Here is a 24,511-nt window from a genome sequence, read left to right on the forward strand (position 1 = left end):
ATTTTTTATGTTTCTTACTGTCCCCTTGTATTTTTACTCTTTATATGTAGTGTTTGTTGTGTATTTTGAGAGCAAAGACAAACCGGAGTCAAATTCCTTGTTTGTATATGCAAACCTGGCCAATAAAGCTGATTCTGGTTCTTAGCATTTTCAGTTTCATACAGATTTACCTTACCTGTCATCCTCCCCTTCCTGATGCTCATAGTCATCACTGGCGTTGTGCTCAGCCTCTGAGTCCTCTTCGGAAGTTGTGGCAACTTCTGCATGCGTGTGGAACGAAGCCACCATATTGCTGCCATTGTCAGTAATTGTTGTGAGGACCTTCTCTCTGGGGATCCCCCATTCTTCCATTGACTCCTCCACATGTGTACTAATCGACTCTGCGGTGTGAGGGTGCACCATCTCCTTCAGGTTCAGAAGTTTGTGTTCAGCCTTGTTGTCCTCAGGGTTGAAGAAACAGGCGCTGACTCCCAGGAAGGACGCTGTAAGCCCTTTTTTTGTCCAAATGTCTAACCCTGTGGTTATTTTGCGTGCTGTGGCCAGGTTTTGTTTTAACTTTTCTTTTTCTTCTTTGTACATTTTCTCAATCAGGTTTAAAATTTTATGTCTTTTTGGCACTTTAAACTTCTTGTCCATTTTTGCCATCATGGCAATAAACTCGTCATCTTCAACAATTCGTGCTGGGAGTCCTGTGCGGCCGATCCACTGTGCCATCCCCTCCTCTTTGGTACGTTGCTCTGGGGAGTTGTCGTCGTAAGTTGTCGCGGAAAAGAAATCTTGGGCACTAGTTGGCCTGTCCATCTTCTTGGGTGGGTGCTTTACAGAAGTGATTTCTGGAATCTAGCACAGGAATAGATACAATGTCAGTACAGATGCAACCTCTATCTAACCTAAATCCAACTGTTAAATATTAAGTAGCATTAATCCATGCTATGAGTTTATGGAAACTGTTGCTGAGCTTGATAGACTGACGAGATGACAGTGCAATCGTGGCTGAAATACTTCCAAAACACTAAGAAAACAAAACAAAATATATCTATATTAGGGCTTTGACTTTTGCCCAAAAACCATATTCGAAGTTTGTTTGTTTATTAATATTCAAATATATTCGAATATTTATTAATAATACATATTCAATGCCCTAACAGTGCTGTTACCACCAGTTTTAATAACTATTTACATTTGCGATCATTACAAACAATAAGCCAACAGTGGTGGAAGGGCATTACTAAGGTTAAATCTCACTATAATCTCCGAGCTGTACTTCGATTTGTCTTCTTGACGCCCACTAGGTTATTTTGCTGTGGCGCGAACAATACATGACGTCAAGTGCAAAGGCTAGTCACATACGTTTGGCTCAGTCGTTTTCAGCTCCAGCCTAACGTTAAAATGAGACACATTAACCACAGCCTCATGAGTTGGCATGAGCTTTGTAAAATAGAAAGTAACGTTACGTTAATGTCTTGACTTACCTGAATTTCTTTATGTAATGCCTTGAGATGTCTCTTCAAGTTTGTTGTGTTCTTCCCTGCGATTTTGTCGCCGCACTTCTCCCCATCTTTCACCACAAGACATTCGGTTTTGTTTTCCTCTTCAATGTATATAAAGTTTTTCCAAATGTCTTGTCTTCTTTTTCTACCAAAGACCCCCGGCTGGCCGGCCATCGTTACCTTTCTCTGTCACGCTAGTACTCACGCAGAGTCGCAGACTCACAGACTCACTGAAGCAGCTGCATCTTCTAAATAATGCCGCGAATGGAGCTTGAGGAAGTGACGTCGCGACTAAACAAGACGAAATGACGTAACATTTCGTCTCGTCTCGTTTTGGTCAACGAAAATGGAGAGACATTTTAGCATAGTTTTTATTTTGTAAACCACATTTAGTCTCGTTTTTATTCGTCAACAATATTGCATTATACATTTAATTATAGTCATCGTCGCATGACCAGCATTTACGTTACGTCTCGTCTCGTTTTAGTCATGTGATAAAGGTTCGTTGACGACAATATTTAGTCATAGTTTTCGTTGACGAAAGCAACACTAGTCTGCAGGATGGCTGCATCTTTTGGGGGGCAAGGGTCGTTGTGCCTCCACCAGGCCGTACACAGATTGTTGAGGAACTACACGAGACACATCCAGGTGTATCTCGGATGAAAAGCCTGGCAAGATCCTATGTCTGGTGGCCGAGACTGGACCAGGATCTAGAAAACAAGGTGAAAACATGCACACAGTGTCAGACCAATCAGAACATGCCTCCACCGGCTCCTTTGCATCCATGGGAGTGGCCTGACCGGCCTTGGTCTAGGTTACATTTGGACTTTGCTGGGCCGTTTAAGGGGCAAATGTTTCTCATAATGGTGGATGCACATTCTAAGTGGATTGAGGTCCATATCATGAGCAATATCACAGCGCCCACAACCATTGACAAGCTCAGGCAGGTGTTTGCTGTACATGGGTTGCCAGACACACTGGTCACTGATAATGGCCCGACGTTCACCAGCGAGATGTTCAGTGAATTTGTGCACCAGAATGGCATACAGCACATTCGTACAGCTCCTTTTCACCCTGCCTCGAATGGCTTGGCGGAGAGGGCTGTGCAGACTGTGAAGGAGGGTTTGAAGAGGATGGCAGGAGATTCTCTCAGCACTCAGCTTTCACGGTTCCTGTTCAAATATCGACTCACACCACAGACCACAACAGGACGCACGCCAGCGGAGCTGCTGATGGGGCATAGGCCTAAGGCAAGACTGGACCTGCTGCGTCCAGACATGAAAGTGAAAGTGGTGGAGAAGCAGGAAAAACAGAAAGAGAGACATGATCGAAGTGCACGTGACAGACAGTTACAACCAAATGACTGTGTGTATGCAAGGAACTTCAGCAGTAGCATCAACCAGCAGTGGCTACCTGGGGTTATCCTCAAGCGGAGCGGGCCGGTGTCTTATGTCGTTAAGCTGACTGATGGTCGTACATTCCGCAGACATCAAGACCATGTACGCCTGCGGCATGACACAGGGACTGAGACAGAGATGTCCACTGAGTATCTGGTGGGTCCACTGGCTGTGGGAGTGGGTCTTCCAGAGAGAGAGACCCAAGGAGATGTTGCTGTGGCCCTCAGAGGGACTGGACACTCTAATACTGAGGCCCAGACAACAGGCAGTCCCCTCGCATCAGTCACACCTGGAGCACCCACATCAGCGGTGCCTCCTGGGTCCCCAGAAGTGGTGCGGAGGTCGCAGCGTGTGAGAAAACCTCCTGAGAGACTCACTCTGTGATAGAGCATGTTGAGTTTGACTGTTATATTGCCTGTTACCTTTGTTATAGTTACAGGTGTTGCATATGGTGGAAATAGCACTTTCAGTCACGGTTATGATGTTTCCCATGTTATGTACTGAAAGGGGGAAATTGAAACTAAAGGAGGGAGAAGTGTTGTGAATAAACTAAATTAGTCGGTTGGCCACCAGGGGTCACCCTCGTTCACTAGGCAGTGTTGTGGAAGGACTGTTCTTCTTCGTGTTTTGGGGGGTAAAACGTCTCTTCCTGTTTTACCTGTGTTTTCCTCTCAGTATGTGTCTGCTCGTCGTTATTATATAAAAGTCATATTTGATCTATACAGCGTGCATGGTCCTTTTTCCGATCAAGTTACCACAAGAATAATACCGGTTATAGAGACCACTCAAATTCACTATTCTTAAAATCAAACACATTAAAATTCACTGACCTGGTTCATTTCCAAACAGCACAAATCATATACAAAGCAATAAACAATCTACTTCCTGGAAACATTCAAAAATTGTTTTTTTAGAGTTGGGGGTTATAATCTGAGGGGTGACTTCAACTTAAAACATCAGCGGGCACGTACAACATTAAAAAGTTTTTGTCCTTCAGTTTGTGGAGTGAAGCTGTGGAACAAACTGGGTGTGGAGCTCAAGCAATGTCCAAGCATAATGCAGTTTAAAAAGCGGTACAAACACATGGTTTTCACGAGGTACAGGGAGGAAGAAGGGCTTTAATAATCGGGTGTTTTCATAAATGATAAATGATTTATGTATTTGTTTATTTAATCAAATTATTTTCTATTTCTTTTCTTTTTTCATTCATTCATTCATTCATTAATCTTCTATACCCGGTTATTCCTGTTAAAGGAATACTCTGGAATTTTGGATATAGGGCCTCATTTACAACTGAGCCGGTGTGATATAGGTCGGTGGAGACCGTTTTCAGCACATTTGATCCATTCCTTATATTTGCACAAATCACTGTTGCTAAACTGGTGTTGAGCTAGCGTGCGTCAACGGTAACATCCAGCCTGTCACTAAAAACAGCTATAACTGCTCCGCAGAACACCCGAGACAAATGTATTATAACGTCGGACTATCGATGTACATGTCAGTGTTGGTAGAATCATTTTAGAAATTAAACCAACCTTGCATGGCATTGGAATAGCTTACACTTTGTTCCCTGTTGTTGCTTAGGCTACGGCAGCGGCGGACTGATATTATCTCCGGGCTAGTGAGGCTACAGAGGAAATAATGTATTGCAAAACACAACATAAAGACAAATATATAACTGTAGTGGATTGTAAAGACAATAGATCTATGTGGTTTGAGAGACTGTTGGACCAACTGATAAACCACCACACTTCAAAGTTATCTTACTTAGCCTAAGTGTAAATGTCAATATTGATCAACAGCTGCATCCAGGATGGTTATCTGAACGCCAGGCATAGCCTCCGCTGCCAATGCAAGCTGGAGTACATAACGTTAGCAAACTCATGCTCTGTGACAGGGATTCATTCCACGTGCATGCGAGCTCCAACTAATTACAATCTGACAGATTATAACACACATAATGTCACCGGTACATGTAAGCACAGTCTCGATCTCAGTCTCAAGTCTCAGAAGATATCAGCAGCTAGGCTAACGTTATGAGAGGTGCGCTTTATTAGCAAGAGTAGCTTACCAAAAGTTATTTGCCTACCTGTTCATCCGTAGCTGTATCCGTCATCTGTGCATCTGGAAAGACAGCTGGGACTGCATTTTTTTTTTAAGAAATTTGTGGTCCTTCAGACTGCGGGGTTTTTCGAAGTCATCTTGTCTAAAATGATCACTGCATATTCGCAACTTCAGCACAGTCTCCGCTGGTGTCCTGAAGTCCAAGCCAGCTGCCAGTAGCCATAGTTGGTTCCTTTCTGGTTCTTGACATGGAAATCGGTGGAAACTCTGTGGTGCCCATCTGTAACTTTTATTGCCACAATTTCGGAAAGCACACTGAAGCACCATGTTTATAACCTATTTTTTACTGTCTATTTTTATAACGCGGCTACTACTAGCTGTCACGACTGTAGGGCGCTTCTGTTTTCGTTTTGACGCGCTACTACTAACACGCAAAGTAAAATTCCGCTGCTGCTGAGAAACTAGTCCCTCAAAATGTTTTATCATTGAAAATGCAAGGTTGGTTTAATTTCTAAAATGATTCTACCAACACTGACATGTACATCGATAGTCCGACGTTATAATACATTTGTCTCGGGTGTTCTGCGGACCTACGGCCAATTTAGAATCACCAATTAACATAATGAGCATGTTTTTGGATGGTGGGAGGAAGCCGGAGTACCTGGAGAGAACTCACACAGACACAGGGAGAACATGCAAACTCCACACAGAACGGCCCAGCCGGCCCATGGATTCAAACCGGTGACCTTCTTGCTGTGAGGCATCAGTGCTAACCACCTCGCCACTGTGCCGTCCTCTTTTCTTTTTTTTTTATGTAAATATATATGTTTGGGGAGAAAGATTGCTAACTGAGTAGTGGAGAAGGGGTAGGTTTAAATAAGCATATGCTTCATCCTACTCCTTTTCGGATATGTTGGGTACACATTATTATTATTTTTTTTGACTATTGTTATTGTTGTTTTGACTATTCTTATTGGATTTGTTTGTTTTCAGTTTACTTTGTTATGTTACTCGCACATGTTCGAAATAAACTAAACTAAACTACACTAAACAACAGAACTGAACATAAACACATGCGCTTATCAATACTGATATGTTTAGCCTATATAAATCAACACTGCCAATAGCGTAATTGACACCGTCAAGCATATTGTAAGATAGGATAGTGTAGCCGGGATTAAAAAAAACTAAACAAAACAGCTAAATCTCCGAAGCATTTTCCCGTGTACAGCAGCTAAAGGTCTAATAACTTTAGACAATATTGATTTGCGGCCTCCTCCTCTCTGTTACCATGGGACTTTTAGTGAAGTTGTTAACTGACTGCTGTTGAGAGGATTTGGACCGTTCCTCTGCTAGCGTTAGTGGATTCCTTTTGTGTAATGCAGTAGTAGATTTGTTGTATTTCAGGACTGATATGTCACCGTAGTATGGGCTTCATCTTAAAGGGAAACTACTGTTTTTTACAACCTGGACCTTATTTCTAGCATAAAATACCATTGTTTATTCAGCAATATCACTTTTGTTTCATTTGCACTTGTTCAGGAGATAATTAGATCATCTCTGACGACATCGTCCAGGTCAGAAGACATCATCTGGGGTCTGTAGGTCAATCTACAGACCCCAGATGATGATAACACGTAACACGGGGAATCGCATTAGCGTATCATAACAAAATATTGGCGAAATGAACGAGTTTTGTGACAGATAATGCGTTATTTAGAGCCTGCGTCTCGGTGCTATTGTTTGTCCATAACTTCAGAATCGGAAAAATATTCAGCCATGTTGCAAAAAACTAGCAGTAGGAAATTGCAGGTAAACAAGCCGACCGTAGCGGGTGAGCGCGCCGCTCAGAGACAACGTTGTCCAGGTCAGAAGGCATTATCCGGGGTCTGTAGGTCAATCTACAAACCCCGGATGATGATAACACGTAACACGGGGAATAGCATTAGCGTATCATAACAAAATATTGGCGAAATGAACGAGTTTTGCGGCAGATAATGCATCATTTAGTGGCTGCGTCTCGGTGCTGTGGTTTGTCCACAACCTCAGAATTGGAAAAATATTTGACCATGCTGCAAAAAACTAGCAGTAGCAAATTACAGGTAAACAAGCCGACCGTAGCGGGTGCGCGCGCCGCTCAGAGACAACATCATCCAGGTCAGAAGGCACCATCTGGGGTCTGAGGGTCAATCTACAGACCCCGGATAATGATAACAGGTAACTCCGGGCTCAACAAGGAATAGCACTAGCATATGATAACAAAATATTGGTGAAATGAACGAGTTTCGCGGCAGATACTGCTTTATTTAGAGGCTGTGTCTCGATGCCCCGATCACTCCTGCTATATGGATATACGCTGATCTTATCTCCTGAACAAGTTCAAATGAAACTAAAGTGATATTGGTGAGTAAACTATGGTATTTTATGCTAGAAATAAGGTCCAGGGCGTAAAAAACAGTAGTTCCCCTTTAAGTTAAGTATTTCCACACACTTGCTGCAATGACCCACTGGGTTCCCAACCTGTCTTAACGGAGGCTGCCATGTTGTTATTGTCGTCGGTGACTAGTCAACTCCCTGCTTAAAGTGTCATGGTACAACAGCAGTGATGTCAGTGCAACCCCTAGTGTATACCTTGTTTAGTTATGCACTACAAATTCATGTGAGGATGTACTACTATGATGAAAAGAACCTATGGCCCACTGAAGAAAACATGGGAAGATTTACAGCAGTCTATACATTTACATTATCATGAACTGGGTGTATGAGACGACATTCAAGGAAAAACTGCTGTATTAAGTCACTGTTAATCCAATCTATATAAACAGATAGACTGTGGCCAGTGATCTCAGAGATTGCTCCATATATAATACATTTGAAATGTTGCAGGGAATAATGGGAAAATATAGCATTTATTAAAGCCATGGAAGTATTTTAAAATCCGTATTGTACTCATCCTAATGTAGGATATACACAAGTACAAGTACTTCTCTTTGCCAAGTCAATTACACATACTTTACAATATAATAAATATAGGCTTAAAGTACAGACTCTATGCTTTTATTTATAAGACTATTTACATCCAAATAGGTCATCAGTACAATTTCACTAAAAGGAATTATTAAAGCCATTGAAGTGTTGCACACAAAGACAAATTGTAAATACATAGCAAAAATGTACCTTTTCTGATACACAATAGATTTAATCATCACCAACAGTGATGATGAAATCAGATGAGTTTGGCTGGACAGAACAACCTTTTTAAGTGTTTAGAAATTTCCTTCATTTTGAGTCCATATATAAATGGATTCAACAGAGGGTGATACAGAATTATCTGTAACGTCATCAGGAAACGTTCAGTTTTTGAAAAATTATAATCTACCCGAACTATGAATACCTCATATCCACTCAAAATGGAGATAACGACCAAGACCAACAGGTGTGGTAAACATGTCTCTGCAGCTTTCTTCCTGACTTCTCTAGAACATCGAAAGGTTATTATAAGTATCCTGGTGTATGTAAAAACTATGAAGAGCAGAGGAAGTGCTGCAAGATCTAATGAAACTATCACACCTAATATAGTAATGGATCTTGATTTAACACAATGAATACTGTAAATTGCGTTGTTACAAAATATTCCTTTAAAACTGAAGTCACATAGTTCTGCTTCTGCGCTCAGTATTACAAGACCAGCAATATGACAAGCAGGTATAAGCCAAGCTAAAACCAGGAACATACTCACGGTGGTTCTTGTCATGATGTTTGGATATTGCAGAGGTTTACATATAGACACATATCTGTCATATGACATAGCTGACAAGAGAAAGAATTCTGTAGTCCCTAAAAAGTAAAATACAAAAAACTGAAAGAGACAGGAAGAATATGAGATGATCTGTTTTTCAGATAAAAAGTCAATCAGGAGCTTGGGATAAATGGTAGTGCTATAAAGAACACAGTTGAGTAGCAAAGCTGCAATGAAAATGTACATAGGCTCATGGAGGTTTTTATGCATCCAGATAAGGTACACAATAGTAGAATTGCTGCATATTATTAGCATATATAGTGTGAACATAATCACAAAATAGACATATCTGTATTTGTCAATTTCCACGTACCCATCAAGAATTATATAGGTAACATTTAACTCATCATCATCCATCAGTGTTGGTAAAACCTAAATGTTGAATGATAAAACAGATTGTGTAACAAGTGAACATAAATTATCATTCAAATTGCCCCAACAACCAACCTGTTCTGAGAGTCTTATTCATTCACAGATACCTGATCTTGAAATTCACTCGGTGCATGTCCACCTACAAAATTTGAATTGTTTGAGACTGCGGAAAGATATTATCAGATTGCTAGACCCTCAAAGGATCTCAACTCTGGAGGCCCATTACATCAATGCTCTACCTCAATTGCGTAATCTTTCTTGCTCACAGTATCCTATGTTGTAGTCCGCGACAGCAAACTTGTCCTTTCTTGTTTTAGAAATTTGAGGAATGCAGTTCATTGTAATTTAACTCAGGCCAGGCCAAAGTCTTATTGCCGGCTATACCCCTGTGTCCTGTAATCATGTGCTATGTGCCATGTTTTCTCACGGTAGATGGTACTGTGATTCTCGTTCTGGTTGGATGTGTTGTTTTCTGGATTCAGGTGAATACTATGAGTTGAACAACTTCTGATTTTTAAAAGTTGACTAATACTTGGTGAGTCGACGTAGACTAGTCGATGACATCACATATAAAAACATAGTAGAAAGTAATGCTTTGAAACAATGAAGTCTATATTCTTGACCTGAATACATATGGTAGCGTGTCACACAAAATAAGCTTTGGAGTTTTTTCTGCAAGGTAACTGAAGCTTGAACACAGGCTACTGTTGACTGTAGCACACGCCAACACCATAAGTCTGACACTATAATATGCGGCTCTCGCTCAGTAAACTCTCAGCTCTACCATAAATTCCATGTGTCGCACGGTGCATTCACTGACATCAAGGACAAAAAACATGCTCTACAACCACAGCAACAACATCAACTAAGAACACAACAGAACTGAACAGAAACACATGCGCTTATCAATACTGATATGTTTAGCCTATATAAATCAACACTGTCAATAGCGTAATTGATACCGTCAAGCATGTTGAAAGATAGGATATGTCACAGGGAAGCAAAACTGTTTTAGCTTGGTTGTACTTTTTTTTACTTGGGTTTTATATTTTATTGAGTTTTATGATTGCATGCTTTTACTTGTGTTGTGATTTTAATTGTTTTATTTATTGTGCTGAATTTTTAGTGCATGCGTGTGGTTTTATTTACTACCTACTGTGAACACACAATTTTATTGAATAAACTGCACCTGGGAGGTTCCGCCCTTTTTCCCTAACAGACAGCCGCCAACCCAATCAGCAGCAGCAGAGAGAGTGTGGCCCAGGAAGTAAGATTGGCATCACGGGACATATAGGGGAGAGAGGCACGGACTTGGAGAGGGACGCCGGAGAGAGCTAACAAGAGAGAGCTAACATTGGAGAGGGACGCCAGAGTTAGCTAACATGGGAGAGGGACTCCAGAGAGACGCAGGGAGAGCTAACATGGGAGAGGGACGCTCGAGAGACGCAGGGAGAGCTAACATGGGAGAGGGAGGCCAGGGAGGCAAGTAAGTTTGGCCTGGGGCCAAATTTTTTCCGAGCAACTGAATGGCGGGCCAAAACATCACATCAATCAGAAACATGTTTTTTTTACTTAACAAAACATTTTCCTCTTATCCATAGGCTACTATTATATCTTGTACAAAAAAAAGTAATTTTAAGAAAGTCATCTATCTATAAATCAAGAAGCGTCTGTGTGTCTGTCTGTCTGTCTGTCTGTGGCACGCATATCTCGCGAACCGTTGGCCCAATTGATTTGAAACTGGGCAGGTGTCTCGCTACGGGCACGAAGATGTGCACTGCTAAGTTTGACGTTGTTTGGATAAGAAATGTAAAATATATCGGTAAAATAGGTTTTCTCCACTCTAATATTTCCACTACTCCGGTTGCCATGGCATCAAAAACAGCCACTTTCAGAAATTCACCAAAAACGGAGAGGAAGAGGCGGAGCATGCGCACAAATCTTGAGCACTGTTTACAAAACGGCTTTAGAAGAAACCAAACTCAAGGAGAAATGATATTTTGCCCTGGTAACCCTAATAGGCTCAATATCTTCTCCGGCAGGAAAACTAGCATGTAGTCCGCCATCTATCTATAAATCAAGAAGCGTGTGTGTGTGTGTGTGTGTGTGTGTGTGTGTGTGTGTGTGTGGCACGCATATCTCGCGAACCGTTGGCCCGATTGATTTGAAACTGGGCAGGTATCTCGCTACGGGCACGAAGATGTGCACTGCTAAGTTTGACGTTGTTTGGATAAGAAATGTAAAATATATCGGTAAAATAGGTTTTCTCCGCTCTAATATTTCCACTAATCCTCATACACAGCACCTGTAGGCTCCCACTATCGGAATACACACTTCCGACGGGCACTGCACTAGTTCATTTAAATTTGAAAAGAATGACTTTCTTAAATTACTTACTACTCCATCCCGAGGGACATCATCGCTTTTGTTCGTGACCCTCTCACTGACCGAAGTGCAGATTTATCCTCCCTGGCCAAAGAAACCATCCCCTCGTTGGATGAGGCCGCATTCAGCTGGAGCTTATTGATTTCCAAACAACCTCTCTGGTCAGCGACGCACTCAAAAGTGAGCAATCCGTGGATGACTTTTGGATGACATGCTCAGATGAGTACAGATGGATCAGGAAACTCGCCTTGTATGTGCTGACGATGTTTCCCTCCACCTATGCATGCGAGTCGACCTTTTCTTCTATGAATGCCATTAAGACGCACGAGAGGAATCGCCTGACATACAAAAATCTGGAGAACTGCTCGCGGGTTAATGTCACATCCATATCTCCTGACATTAGGGGTCGCGTTAACCGAATATTTTCCGTCATTGACTGTTTTTTTAAAACGGTGACGGAAAAATCTGAAGGCAAGTTTGACAGATTGCAGTGCATACCCCTAATAAGCTCACTTGCGACTTGGTGGATAGTGAGCTTATTAACTGGCTTATTAACTGGCTCTTGTCTCTCTTGATTAGTAGTGTAGAATTGGTTATGAGTCGGTTAAGTTTTGTTTCCCTGCATATTTTGTGTAATTGAATGAGTGGCTGAGTGCCTTAGTTTGCTAGTGGTCAAGACGGGTAGTACATTTTGTTTCTCTGCTGAGTGAGATGTAAGATGTTTAAATGGTGCAGATTATATCAATCAAACGTGGTAGGACTGAACTGAGCCTGTTAAATAGACGTCTAGATTCATGATTTTTGAGTCATCTTTGATGGCCGATTATATGAGCCGAATCTTTTTTTTCCACCGCTACTGAATATTAATTAAAAATGAATGAAAATCAGAGGCGATTGCTCTAAGACTACAGGGGAAGCTCAGCCTCCCCTAAAATATCACTGGCAATTTCGTCAAAGACTACGAATTTACGTTACTACTCAAACTAAAATGTGCTAGAACATGATCGACTTCATGGCTACTTCTTATAATAACACAATCGTTAATAAGTTTTAGCCGTTCGTCTATCGTGATTTTTTTTCTCATATCACGGTCCGTTTAAAAACCCATTGAGGCTCGGCTTCAATGAACTTTCAATGGGGCTTCAGAATGGGCCGATCTCAGGGCAAAAAAGCTCGACATTTATTGGACAAACGCTCCAAAATCGTCACTTCCAGGGAAGCCGGGCGTCTCAGGGAGTGAATGGGCAGTGGGATGTACCAGGACGCCGAGCTTCTGTATGATGATTGGATGAACTGTTAACGTGGCTGGAACTCGTCGTGATTGACAGCGCTTTAAGCCTATACCAGACTAGCTGCATCGAAGGATTTTGGGTCAGTCCCATGCGGATATTTGGCGAGTGAAGTTACAGTAATACCATAGGGTTAATACTAAGCTACTGCTAATTATCTGTTGCGATATATCGCACTATTTCCATCTGTCAAAATAAAATCGTGAATATATAGCATTATTGAGTTTGCTACTTGTTTTCATTTCAGTTTTAAAAAGTTCGTTTATTTGCAATTGTAGGGGGTAAACTAGCCAGCCAGCTAGCTAGCTGCACCCACTGTAGTTTAAAAGTTGAATGAAGTTTCTACGTTAAACGATTCAATCTGAATTAATTAAATTAATTTTGGTTAGAAGAATGATAATAATAATTCGAAGAACACTTCTGATAACAGTAGAGTGCATTTTCATGCACTGTAATTAACTAATAATAACTATAAACATAGGCCTATACAATATAAGGAGAATTAATTAGTAACCCTGTTAAATTTAATGATGTAATATTTGGCCAATTTTACAAAACTGGGCTTCCCCTATTTGAAAGACCAGCAGCCGCCACTGATGAAAATGAACTGCTATTGGATGTCATTATTATCATTTAAAAAAAAATTAAAGTGATGGGTAAAACTAGATTATAATGGGATTTTTATGACCCTGTCAGTCAGAATGACAGACAGCAATAAAATCTAGCGCAACCTCTGCCTGACATCCAAAAGTCGTTTTGTGTCCTATTGGACAAGAGAGACACCTGGCACCTTTGGTTTGATGCTTGTTTTTCCTTGACTGCATCAAGATGAAGCCCGAGTACGCTGTCATATTGGCCAAGCAAATCCACCAGGTTCAGAAAATTTCCTCTATTTGAACTTGACAAGCCTTCTTCATTTCCCCTAAAGGCCAAAGCTTGTTTTGCCAGATATAATGTGATGTCTATTAAACGGAACATAATCTCTCTGTTATTCTGCCTCTCTCTTTCTTTGGCTGCTTCCATCTGAGAATCAGCTACTGCAAAAGCCCTCTGCAGTGTATCTTTTGTGAAGGCATGCCACCTAATCATGCTTAGCATATGCAATTCACTGCTGCGGTGCTCCTTAATCTTCACTTTGGCCTGCCTCCACAAGTTTATCCCTACAGACTTCCATCCTGTCCTGCTCCGAAATCTTTCTTCATTCATAAAATTCCTGCAGCTAAAGCAATACATGGCATCATTCAGCGGAGAATATTCCAGCCAGGGGTCATCGTTATACCATTGGGCTTGAAAAGAGCGCCCATCTGGATTTTTAGGGAACTTTACCATAGGACGGCAAGGCCCGACTGAATTGGAAAATGTGATGAAGGACTGATCGTATTTAAGATTGCTGCTTTGTACATGAGCTGGATCGGTGGGATTAGCCAACCTCAGCAAAAAATCAAAATTTGTTGACTCTGCCCCACTCGTCATCTCAATATCTTCCCTTGCTGATGCTCTCGTCTCCCTCATCACATCCTCTTGCTCATCTATCATTTCCCTATTTTGCCACTCTGTCCTGATGTCATCTGGGATTGGCCCTGGCTCTGGCTCTCTGAATGCAGCTGATGCACTGGGGTCATCATCTGTCCAATTACATGTTATTGCCATTATCATTATTATTTTAATGCCCACTAGTGGTATTTATGTTCTGCTCAGGCAAGATCTTTGAAACTACTTCTAAAATAGCCTATGTTTTTTTAGATTACAATTATTTAGCATGCAGCTTTTTAACCCTGTACTTTCTAGCATGGTCCTCTCATCTCATATTTGGTGATCATCACTGAGGCGTACCTGCCCTATGTGCCTCGTCCTCCTGGTGGTCCACATTTTCCTCACATAGTTGTGACTGCTCCTCATCTTAAATGTAATGTAATTATGAAACATTGCCATTAGTAGGCTAAAATATGAGTCTGATTAATTAATCAATTCGCCTACACAGTGTCATGTCATCTTTATCACAGTGCAAAGTCTCTGTCTCACCTGCTGGTTGGCTTTTTCGCAGCCAACCCTGCAGTGATGTGCTGCCCTTTGCTGCCTGCCTTAATTGTCTCTCCCTCTCCTGAATCCGCCTTTTTTGGCTTCAAACAATACGAAAAATAGTGATAGGATTTAGGCATTTAACCATTTTGAATAAAATAATGAATGTGATGCATTACTTCCATCATTCATTCTTCTTGCTAAAACGAAATGTGAGAAACTAACTATCAGCAGACATGTAGCTTAGTTTGCCTAATGCCTAAAAAATAGCCTAGGCTGTGTGATAACGGGCTGCTTGTCTGCAAGCTATCTGTCTACTAAACGTGGCAAACTCAGCCTGGATTTATGAAGATTTTAATTCATTTAATAAAACTTGATGATGATGATCGTTCGTTTGTTATACATCACAAACTCACTTTCTCCGACAACGTTGAGTCGTCTCACCCGACAACCCTATCTTTTACCGTCTATGCGACAACCTCGACGTGCTCCTACTAGGGCCGCTGCCGGTCGCGTGCAGCGCTGCCAGTCGCGTGCAGCGCTTCTGAGTGGATTTGGACTGTTCCTCTGCTAGCATTAGCAGATGTCGTTTGAGTAATGCAGTAGTAGATCTGTTGTATTTCAGGACTGATATGTCATGGTACTATGGCCTTCGTCTTAAGTAAAGTATTTCCACACACTTGGTGAACCACTGCAAGTTTGCTGCAATGACCCACTGGGTTCCCAGCCTGTCTTCTTGGAAGCGTCCATGTTGTTATTGTCACGTGAATGGGGACTAGTCGACTTTCTGCTTAGAGCATCATGGTATAGCAGCAGTGACGTCAACTAGTCAGTGCAACCCCTAGTGCAGTGCTTTTCAAAGTGGCAGGGGCAGGGGGCACTGGGGGGCCTCAGACAATTGGAGGGAAGATATGAAAAAATTACAAAAATAAAAAAAATAGAATTATTTTTAATCATTATTATAAAATATAATCAAATTATTTTTAAATCATTATCATAAAATATAATAATAATAGTAATAATAATAATAATATTATTAGTAGTATTTGCTCCTCAAGATAGCGTGTAGCTGGCGCAAAATGGACAGGTTTTTGACAAGAAAGAGATTGAAGGAACAGACCAACAGCCCTACTGTGGAGAACACTGCTACAAAAAAACCTAAGAACTCCTGGCCAATAAGAATCAGAAAATATGAGGCAGCACTTATGCTAAACAAATAGTTATTGAATAGTGAATAAAAGTAAGAAAAAAACATTCTAAAAGTTGATGTTTCTTTACATATTTTGTAGCATTGTCTGTGGGTTTGCAAAAGGTGTCCTCGGCCAGAAGCTAATGCTGTTCGGGGAGCCTTGGCATGGAAATGTTTCGGAACCCCTGCCCTAGTGTATACCTTGTTTAGTTATGCACTACAGATTCTACAAATTTTTTCTACTAATTAAAAATTCCTTGCAATAATTATTTCCTCCTTGTCTTGCATTATGTCCCTCTTGCACCATTGCTCTTGGGAGTCTTTCCTTGCATGTTAAAAGTATTACTAAATATTAAATACTGAGTTGGCCAATTTACAAGAATTTTAATCATGCAGACACTAAACAGTCCATAAAATCCGTATTGTACTCATCCTAATGTAGGATATACACCAGTACAAGTACTTCTCTTTGCCGAGTCAATTACACATACTATACAATATAATAAATATAGGCTTAAAGTACAGACTTGATGCTTTTATTTATAAGACTATTTACATCCAAATAGGTCATCAGTACAATTTCACTAAAATTTAATTATTAAAGCCATCAGCATGTTGTACACAAAGACAAACTGTAAATACATGGCAAAAATGTACCTTTTCTGATATATAGATTTAATCATCACCAACAGTGATGATTAAATCAGATGAGTTTGGCTGGACAGAACAACCTTTTTAAGTGTTTAGAAATTTCCTTCATTTTGAGTCCATATACAAATGGATTAAACAGAGGGTGATACAGAATTATTTGTAACGTCATCAGGAAACGTTCAGTTTTTGGAAAATTAGAATTCACCCGAACTATGATTCCCTCATATCCACTCAAAACTGAGAAAGCGATCATGACCAATAGGTGTGGTAAACATGTCTCTGCAGCTTTCTTCCTGACTTCTCTAGAACATCGATAGGTTATTATAAGTATCCTGGTGTATGTAAAAACTATGAAGAGCAGAGGAAGGGCTACAAGATCTAATAAAATTACCACACCAAACATAGCAATGGATCTTGATTTTACACAATGAATACTGTAAATTGCGTTGTTACAAAATACTCCTTCAAAAGTGAAGTCACATAGTTTTGCTTCTGCGCTCAGTATCACAGGAACAGCCATATGACAAGCAGGTATAAGCCAAGCTATAACCAGGAAGACACTCACAGTGGTTCTTGTCATGATGTTTGGATATTGCAGAGGTTTACATATAGACACATATCTGTCATAGGACATAGCTGACAAGAGAAAGAATTCTGCACTCCCTAAAAAGTAAAACATAAAAAACTGGAAGAGACAGGCAGAATATGAGATGATCTGTTTTTCAGATAAAAAGTCAATCAGGAGCTTAGGATAAATAGCAGTGCTGTAAAGAATACAGTTTAGTAACAAAGCTGCAATGAAAATGTACATAGGCTCATGGAGGTTTTTATGCATCCAGATAAGGTACACAATAGTAGAATTGCTGCATATTATTAGCATATATAGTGTGAACATAATCACAAAATAGACATATCTGTATTTGTCAATTTCCACGTACCCATCAAGAATTATATAGGTAACATTTGACTCATCATCATCCATCAGTGTTGGTAAAACCTAAATGTTCAATGATCAAACAAACTGTGTAACAAGTGAAGATAAATTATCATTCAAATTGCCCCAACAACCAACCTGTTCTGAGAGTCTTATTCATTCACAGGTACCTGAGCTTGAAATTCACTCGGTGCATGGCCACCTACAAAATTTGAACTGTTTGAGACTGTGGAAAGTTTTTATCCGATTGCTGGACCCTCAAAGGATCTCAACTCTGGAGGCCCATTAAATCATTGCTCTGCCTCAATTACACAATCTTTCCAGTTTACAGTATACTATGTTGTGATGCCACTCAGTTCTAGTAGCAGCAGGGGTCGCGTTAACCGAATATTTTCCGTCATTGACCGTTTTTTTAAAAATATGACGGAAAAATCTGAGGCCGTCCGTCATTTTGACAGATTGCGATTCACACCCCTGACCACTTGGTGGCGAGTGACCTCATTTAGTGGTTCCTGTCTCTCATCACAGTTTGCGTTCCAAACATCTCGGAACTTTTGTCGGTGCACGATTTCCTGGTACACTGATTACACTGATGCACACATCAGAGCTCTATGGACTAACCATAGACCAGGGATTATTTTGAAGAATCTAAAATATGAATCATATTTGGAGTTATGCCACACTTTTTTTGTTTACTACATAATTCCATATGTGTTCATTCATACTTTTGATGCCTTCAGTGAGAATCTACAATGCAAATAATCTGTAAGTTCTGTACAGAGTACTGTAAATTGACTAGTTGATGACGTCACACATAAAAAGACAGTAGAAAATAATGCTTTGCAACAATGACATCTATATTCATGAGGTGCAATGTCCTCAAAGGATTTTTTTTTCTCCCACGGGCAGCACGGTGGCGTGGTGGTTGGCACTGATGACTCACAGCAAGAAGGTTCCATCCATGGGCCGAATGGGCCTTTCTGTGTGGATGTTCTCCCTGTGTCTGCGTGGGTTCTCTTCGGGTATTAGGCTTCCTCCCACCGACCAAAGACATGCTCGTCAGATAAATTGGTGATTGTAAATTGGCCGTAGGTGTGCATGTGGGTGTGAATGGTTGTCTGTCTCTCTGTGTTAGCTCTGCAATAGACTGGCGACCTGACCAGGGCGTACCCTGCCTCTCGCCCAATGACAGCTGGGATAGGCTCCAGCCCCCCGCGACCCTTCACAGGAACAAGCGGTTACAGAAGATGAATAAATGAATGAATGCTGAATGAATTCCAGATAGACATGTGGACCATGTTATGCCATTTGAATAGTGCCAAGTTACAGTGATTTTCCTTTAAGTGACACTTGACCATCAACTTTGACGTCACATTGCTAGTACACAATGTACAAATTTAAAAGTCCTTGCAATAATTATTTCCTCCTTCTCTTGCATTATGTCCCTCTTGCACCATTGCTCTTGTGAGTCCTTCCAATCTTGTTAAAAGTATTACTAAATATTAAATACTGAGTTGGCCAATTTACATGAATTTTGATCATGCAGGCACTAAACAGTCCATAAAATCCATATTATCCTCATCCTAACGTAGGATATACACCAGTACAAGTACTTCTCTTTGCCAAGTCAATTAAACATACTGTACAACATAATAAATATAGGCTTAAAGTACAGACTCTATGCTTTTATTTATAAGACTATTTATATCCACATAGGTCTTCAGTAAAATTTTCCTTAAAGGAATTATTAAAGCCACCAACGTGTTGTACACAAAGACAAACTGTAAATACATAGCAAAAAATGTACCTTTTCTGATACACAATAGATTTAATCGTCACCTACAGTGACGATGAAATCAGATGACTTTGGCTGGACAGAACAACCTTTTTAAGTGTTTAGAAATTTCCTTCATTTTGAGTCCATATATAAATGGATTCAACAGAGGGTGATACAGAATTATCTGTAACGTCATCAGGAAACGTTCAGTTTTTGAAAAATTATAATCTACCCGAATTACGAATACCTCATATACACTCAAAATGGTGATAACTACCAAGACCAACAGGTGTGGTAAACATGTCTCTGCAGCTTTCTTCCTGACTTCTCTAGAACATCGATAGGTTATTATAAGTATCCTGGTGTATGTAAAAACTATGAAGAGCATAGGGAGTGCTGCAAGATCTACTAAACATATCACACCAACTATAGTAATGTATCTTGATTTAACACACTGAATACTGTAAATTGCGTTGTTACAAAATATTCCTTTAAAAATGAAGTCACATAGTTCTGTTTCTGCGCTAAGTATTACAGGACCAGCAATATGACAAGCAGGTATAAGCCAAGCTAAAACCAGGAACATACTTACAGTGGTTCTTGTCATGATGTTTGGATATTTCAGAGGTTTACATATAGACACATATCTGTCATAGGACATAGCTGACAAGAGAAAGAATTCTGTCGTCCCTAAAACGTAAAATACAAAAAACTGAAAGAGACAGGAAGAATATGAGATGATCTGTTTTTCAGATAAAAAGTCAATCAGGAGCTTGGGATAAACAGTAGTGCTATAAAGAACACAGTTCAGTAGCAAAGCTGCAATGAAAATATACATAGGCTCATGGAGGTTTTTATGCATCCAGATAAGGTACACAATAGTAGAATTGCTGGATATTATTAGCATATATAGTGTGAATATAATCACAAAATAGACATATCTGTATTTGTCAATTTCCACGTACCCATCAAGAATTATATAGGTAACATTTGACTCATCATCATCCATCAGTGTTGGTAAAACCTAAATGTTCAATGATAAAACAGACAACAAGTAACAAGTGTAACAAGTGAAGATAAATTATCATTCAAACTGCCCCAGCAACCAACCTGTTCTGAGAGTCTTATTCATTCACAGATACCTGATCTTGAAATTCACTCGGTGCATGTCCACCTGCAAAATTTGAATTGTTGAGACTGTGGAAAGTTATTATCAGATTGCTAGACCCTCAAAGGATCTCAACTCTGGAGGCCTATTACATCAATGCTCTACCTCAATTGCGTAATCTTTCTTGCTCACAGTATCCTATGTTGTAGTCCACGACAGCAAACTTGTCCTTTCTTGTTTTAGAAATTTGAGGAATGCAGGTCATTGTAATTTAACTCAGGCCAGGCCAACGTCTCATTGCCAGCTATACCCCTGTGTCTTGTAATCATGTGCTATGTGCCATGTTTTCTCACGGTAGATGGTACCGTGAGACTCTTTCTGGTTGGATGTGTTGTTCCCAAAAAATGTGGCTTCCTTTGCCCATCACTGATTTTCTTTTCTGGATTCAGGTGAATACTATGGGTTGAACGACTTCTGATTTTTAAAAGTTGACTAATATTTGGTTAGGCGACGTAGACTAGTCGATGACATCACATATTCAATTCAATTTTATTTATATAGCGTCAATAACAATACAAATCGTCTCAAGACGCTTTACAAAAACCCGGCCTGAAACCCCCAGAGCAGGCCTGAAGGCGACGGTGGCAAGGAAAAACTCCCTTTTAACAGGAAGAAACCTTGAGCAGAACCCAGCTCATATGGAGGGACCCATCTGCCTAAGGCCAGCCGGGTAGAGACAGAAGAAAGAGAGAAGAGAACAGCAAGATAAACATACATCTGTCATAGATACGCATATCTGACTAAAGCCTACATGTGGAATCTCATGATACAAACTGATGATGTTACATGACAGTTTGAAAATGTAAGGGAGGGGGGGTAAACATTATATACAGTAATAGCACAGAATTGCATGACTAGTAGTAGATAGGAAATTAGAGGGCAAGAGCTCTGTGCCAGAGAAAAGAAAGTGGAGGATGTGAGAGAGGAGAGAGAAGAGAGAAGAAAGAAGGAGGACATGTGTTTGGTGTATCATCCCCCAGCAGCCAAGGCCTATAGCAGCATAACTAAGGGATGGTTTAGTCCGGCCGTAATTATAAGCTTGATCAAAAAGGAAAGTCATAAGCCTGACCTTAAAAATAGAGAGTGTGTCTGCCTCCCGAACCCAAACTGGGAGCTGGTTCCACAGGAGAGGAGCCTGATAGCTGAAGGGTCTACCTCCCATTCTACTTTTTGAAATTCTAGGAACCACAAGTGGGCCTGCACTTTCAGACCGAAATGATCTGTTGGGATGATGTGGTACAATGAGGTCTTTAAGATATGATGGAGCTAGGCCTTTGAGGGCCTTGTATGTAAGGAGGAGGATTTTAAATTCTATTCTTGACTTTAAAGGGAGCCAATGAAGAGAAGCTAAAACTGGAGTAATATGATCTCTCTTGCTAATTCCTGTCAATGCTCTTGCTGTGGCATTTTGAATCAATTGGAGGCTTTTTAAAGAGCTATTTGGACAGCCAGACAGTAATGAATTACAGTAATCCGGTCTGGACGACACAGATGCATGAACTAGTTTTTCAGCATCACTCTGAGACAGGATGTTCCTAATTTTGACAATATTACGCAGGTGAAAGAAGGCAGTCCTGGTTACTTGCTTTATGTGCAATTTAAAGGACATATCCTCGTCAAATATAACACCAAGGTTTTTCACAGTAGTACTGGAGGCCAAGGTTATGCCATCCAAAGAAACCACGTGATTAGATAATGAATCTCTGAGATGCTTAGGACCAAATACAATAACTTCTGTTTTGTCTGAGTTTAAGAGTAGGAAATTACAGGTCATCCAAGCCTTTATGTCTTTAAGGCATACTTGGAGTTCAACCAGCTGATTAGTTTCATCTGGTTTCATGGATAAATATAGCTGGGTGTCGTCTGCATAGCAATGGAAGTTTATGCCATGTTTTCTAATAATCTTGCCTAATGGCAACATGTATAACGTGAAGAGTATTGGTCCTAGCACAGAACCCTGAGGAACGCCGTAACTTACTTTTGTATGAGAAGAATCACTGTTGACATGAACAAACTGGAATCTGTCAGACAGATAGGATTCAAACCAGTCTAATGCAGTTCCTTTAATCTTGATCTCTCTTTCAAGTCTCTGTAGTAAAATATTATGATGAATAGTTTCAAATGTATAAAAAGTATAGAGACAATTCCACTGTCTGAAGCCATGAGGAGATCATTGGTAACTTTAACCAGAGCTGTTTCTGTACTGTGATGAACTCTAAAACCTGACTGAAACTCTTCAAACAGACCATTCCTGTATAAGTGGTCACACAACTGATTAGCAACAACTTTTTCTAGAATTTTGGAAATAAAAGGAAGGTTGGAGATTGGACTATAGTTGGCTAAAACATCTGGATCTAGAGTGGCTTTCTTGAGTAAGGGCTTAATTACAGCAATATTAAAAGACTGAGGCACATATCCTGTTAAAAACATAGTAGAAAGTAATGCTTTGAAACATTGAGGTCTATATTCTTGACCTGAATACATATTGTAGCGTGTCACACAACATAAGCTTTGGAGGCTTTTCTGCAAGGTAACTGAAGCTTGAACACAGGCTACTGTTGACTGTAGCACACGCCAACACCATAAACACCATAAGTCTGACACTATAATATGCAGCTCTCGCTCAGTAAACTCTCAGCTTTACCATAAATTCCATCTGTCGCACAGTGCATTCACTGACATCAAGGACAAAAAACACGCTCTACAACCACAGCAACAACATCAACTAAGAACACAACAGAACTGAACAGAAACACATGCGCTTATCAATACTGATATGTTTAGCCTATATAAATCAACACTGTCAATAGCGTAATTGACACCGTCAAGCATGTTGAAAGACAGGATATGTCACAGGGCAGCAAAACTGCTTTAGCTTGGTTGTACTTTTTTTTTTACTTGGGTTTTATATTTTATTGAGTTTTATGATTGCATGCTTTTACTTGTGTTGTGGTTTTAATTGTTTTATTTATTGTGTTGAATTTTTAATGTATGTGTGTGGTTTTATTTACTACCTGAAAACACCATTTTATTGAGTAGCTGCACCTGGGAGGTTCCGCCCTTTTTCCCTAACAGGCAGCCGCCAACCCAGTCACCGGCAGCAGAGAGAGTCTGGCCTGGGAAGTAAGAGTGGCATCACGGGACATATAGGAGAGAGAGGCACGGACTTGGAGAGGGACGCCGGAGAGAGCTAACATGGGAGAGGGACGCTGGAGAGAGCTAACAAAGAGCTAACATTGGAGAGGGACGCCAGAGAGAGCAAACATGGGAGAGGGACGCCAGAGAGACGCAGAGAGAGCTAACATGGGAGAGGGATGCTAGAGAGACGCAGGGAGAGCCAACATGTGAGAGGGATGCCAGAGAGATGCCGGGACGGCATGAGGATGCTGGTCCAAGAGAACGGAAGACACTGAGTGGGCTGGAGATGAGGCAGTGTGAGTGTAGGAGCCATTTGGCCTCTTGCCTGTTAAGTTTTATATGCCCACTAGGTGGCAGAATGATGTAATTAGGGGTCATGCCAATATAGGTAGGAACTGCTGTTCAGGTAGCAGGTGTTGCCTGACGGAGGGGAGCACACACAGTTTTTTGACTGCTTACGCTTATGCTTAAGGTTACGCTGCTTTGTTGCACTTTTGCTGTGTAGCCTACTGTGGATTTACTCAACTGAATGCATGTGAACACTGGATTATTGGAGTATCGTGGTGAGCGGCAATAAATACACTGACGTGAGACGTTAAGTCTGTTTATTTCCTTAGACATGTACTCAGTGGCTAAAGTTATAAGCGCGTCAATTAAGTGCTCGTCTAGCAACCCCTCAGGGGCTTCAAGTATTAGGCTTAGCCTCTACACTTGAGTCAAAAAACTGTCGCTTCAAGCTACCGACGCCGAAGGAGTTTAATCACACACGAAGTGGAAGGAAGCCGTTCGCGTTCGGATGGGAGCTACAGAAACGGCTTGCTGCTTATGCTAGGCTGAGG

At 40.7% G+C, this 24,511-nt stretch overlaps 2 protein-coding genes across 2 annotated transcripts; both read right to left on the minus strand.

The window, feature by feature from the left end:
* Window positions 1–7,897: 7,897 nt before the first annotated feature.
* On the minus strand, window positions 7,898–9,112 carry LOC311488287 (olfactory receptor 6N2-like). The gene has a single exon (XM_084544909.1). It carries the CDS (start codon window positions 9,105–9,107, stop codon window positions 8,178–8,180), a length of 930 nt encoding a protein of 309 aa, XP_084401035.1. The 5' UTR covers window positions 9,108–9,112; the 3' UTR covers window positions 7,898–8,177.
* Window positions 9,113–16,707: 7,595 nt separating this feature from the next.
* Window positions 16,708–20,533, minus strand: LOC311488766 (olfactory receptor 4B13-like; the record flags this gene model as incomplete). The annotated part of the gene is made up of 2 exons (XM_084545615.1): window positions 20,171–20,533; window positions 16,708–17,447 (listed from the first exon to the last, which is right to left on the minus strand). The coding sequence occupies exons 1-2, from the start codon at window positions 20,373–20,375 to the stop codon at window positions 16,708–16,710; spliced, it is 945 nt and encodes a 314-aa protein (XP_084401741.1). The 5' UTR covers window positions 20,376–20,533.
* Between the last annotated feature and the right edge of the window lie 3,978 nt (window positions 20,534–24,511).

The sequence above is a fragment of the Chelon labrosus genome (genome assembly GCF_963514085.1).
Source record: "Chelon labrosus genome assembly, chromosome: 5".
Classification (NCBI taxonomy): domain Eukaryota; kingdom Metazoa; phylum Chordata; class Actinopteri; order Mugiliformes; family Mugilidae; genus Chelon; species Chelon labrosus.

Coding starts and splice junctions, on each gene's coding strand:
- LOC311488287 (XM_084544909.1), bottom strand. CDS start 9,107: ATGGATGATGATGAGTTAAATGTTACCTATATAATTCTTGATGGGTAC.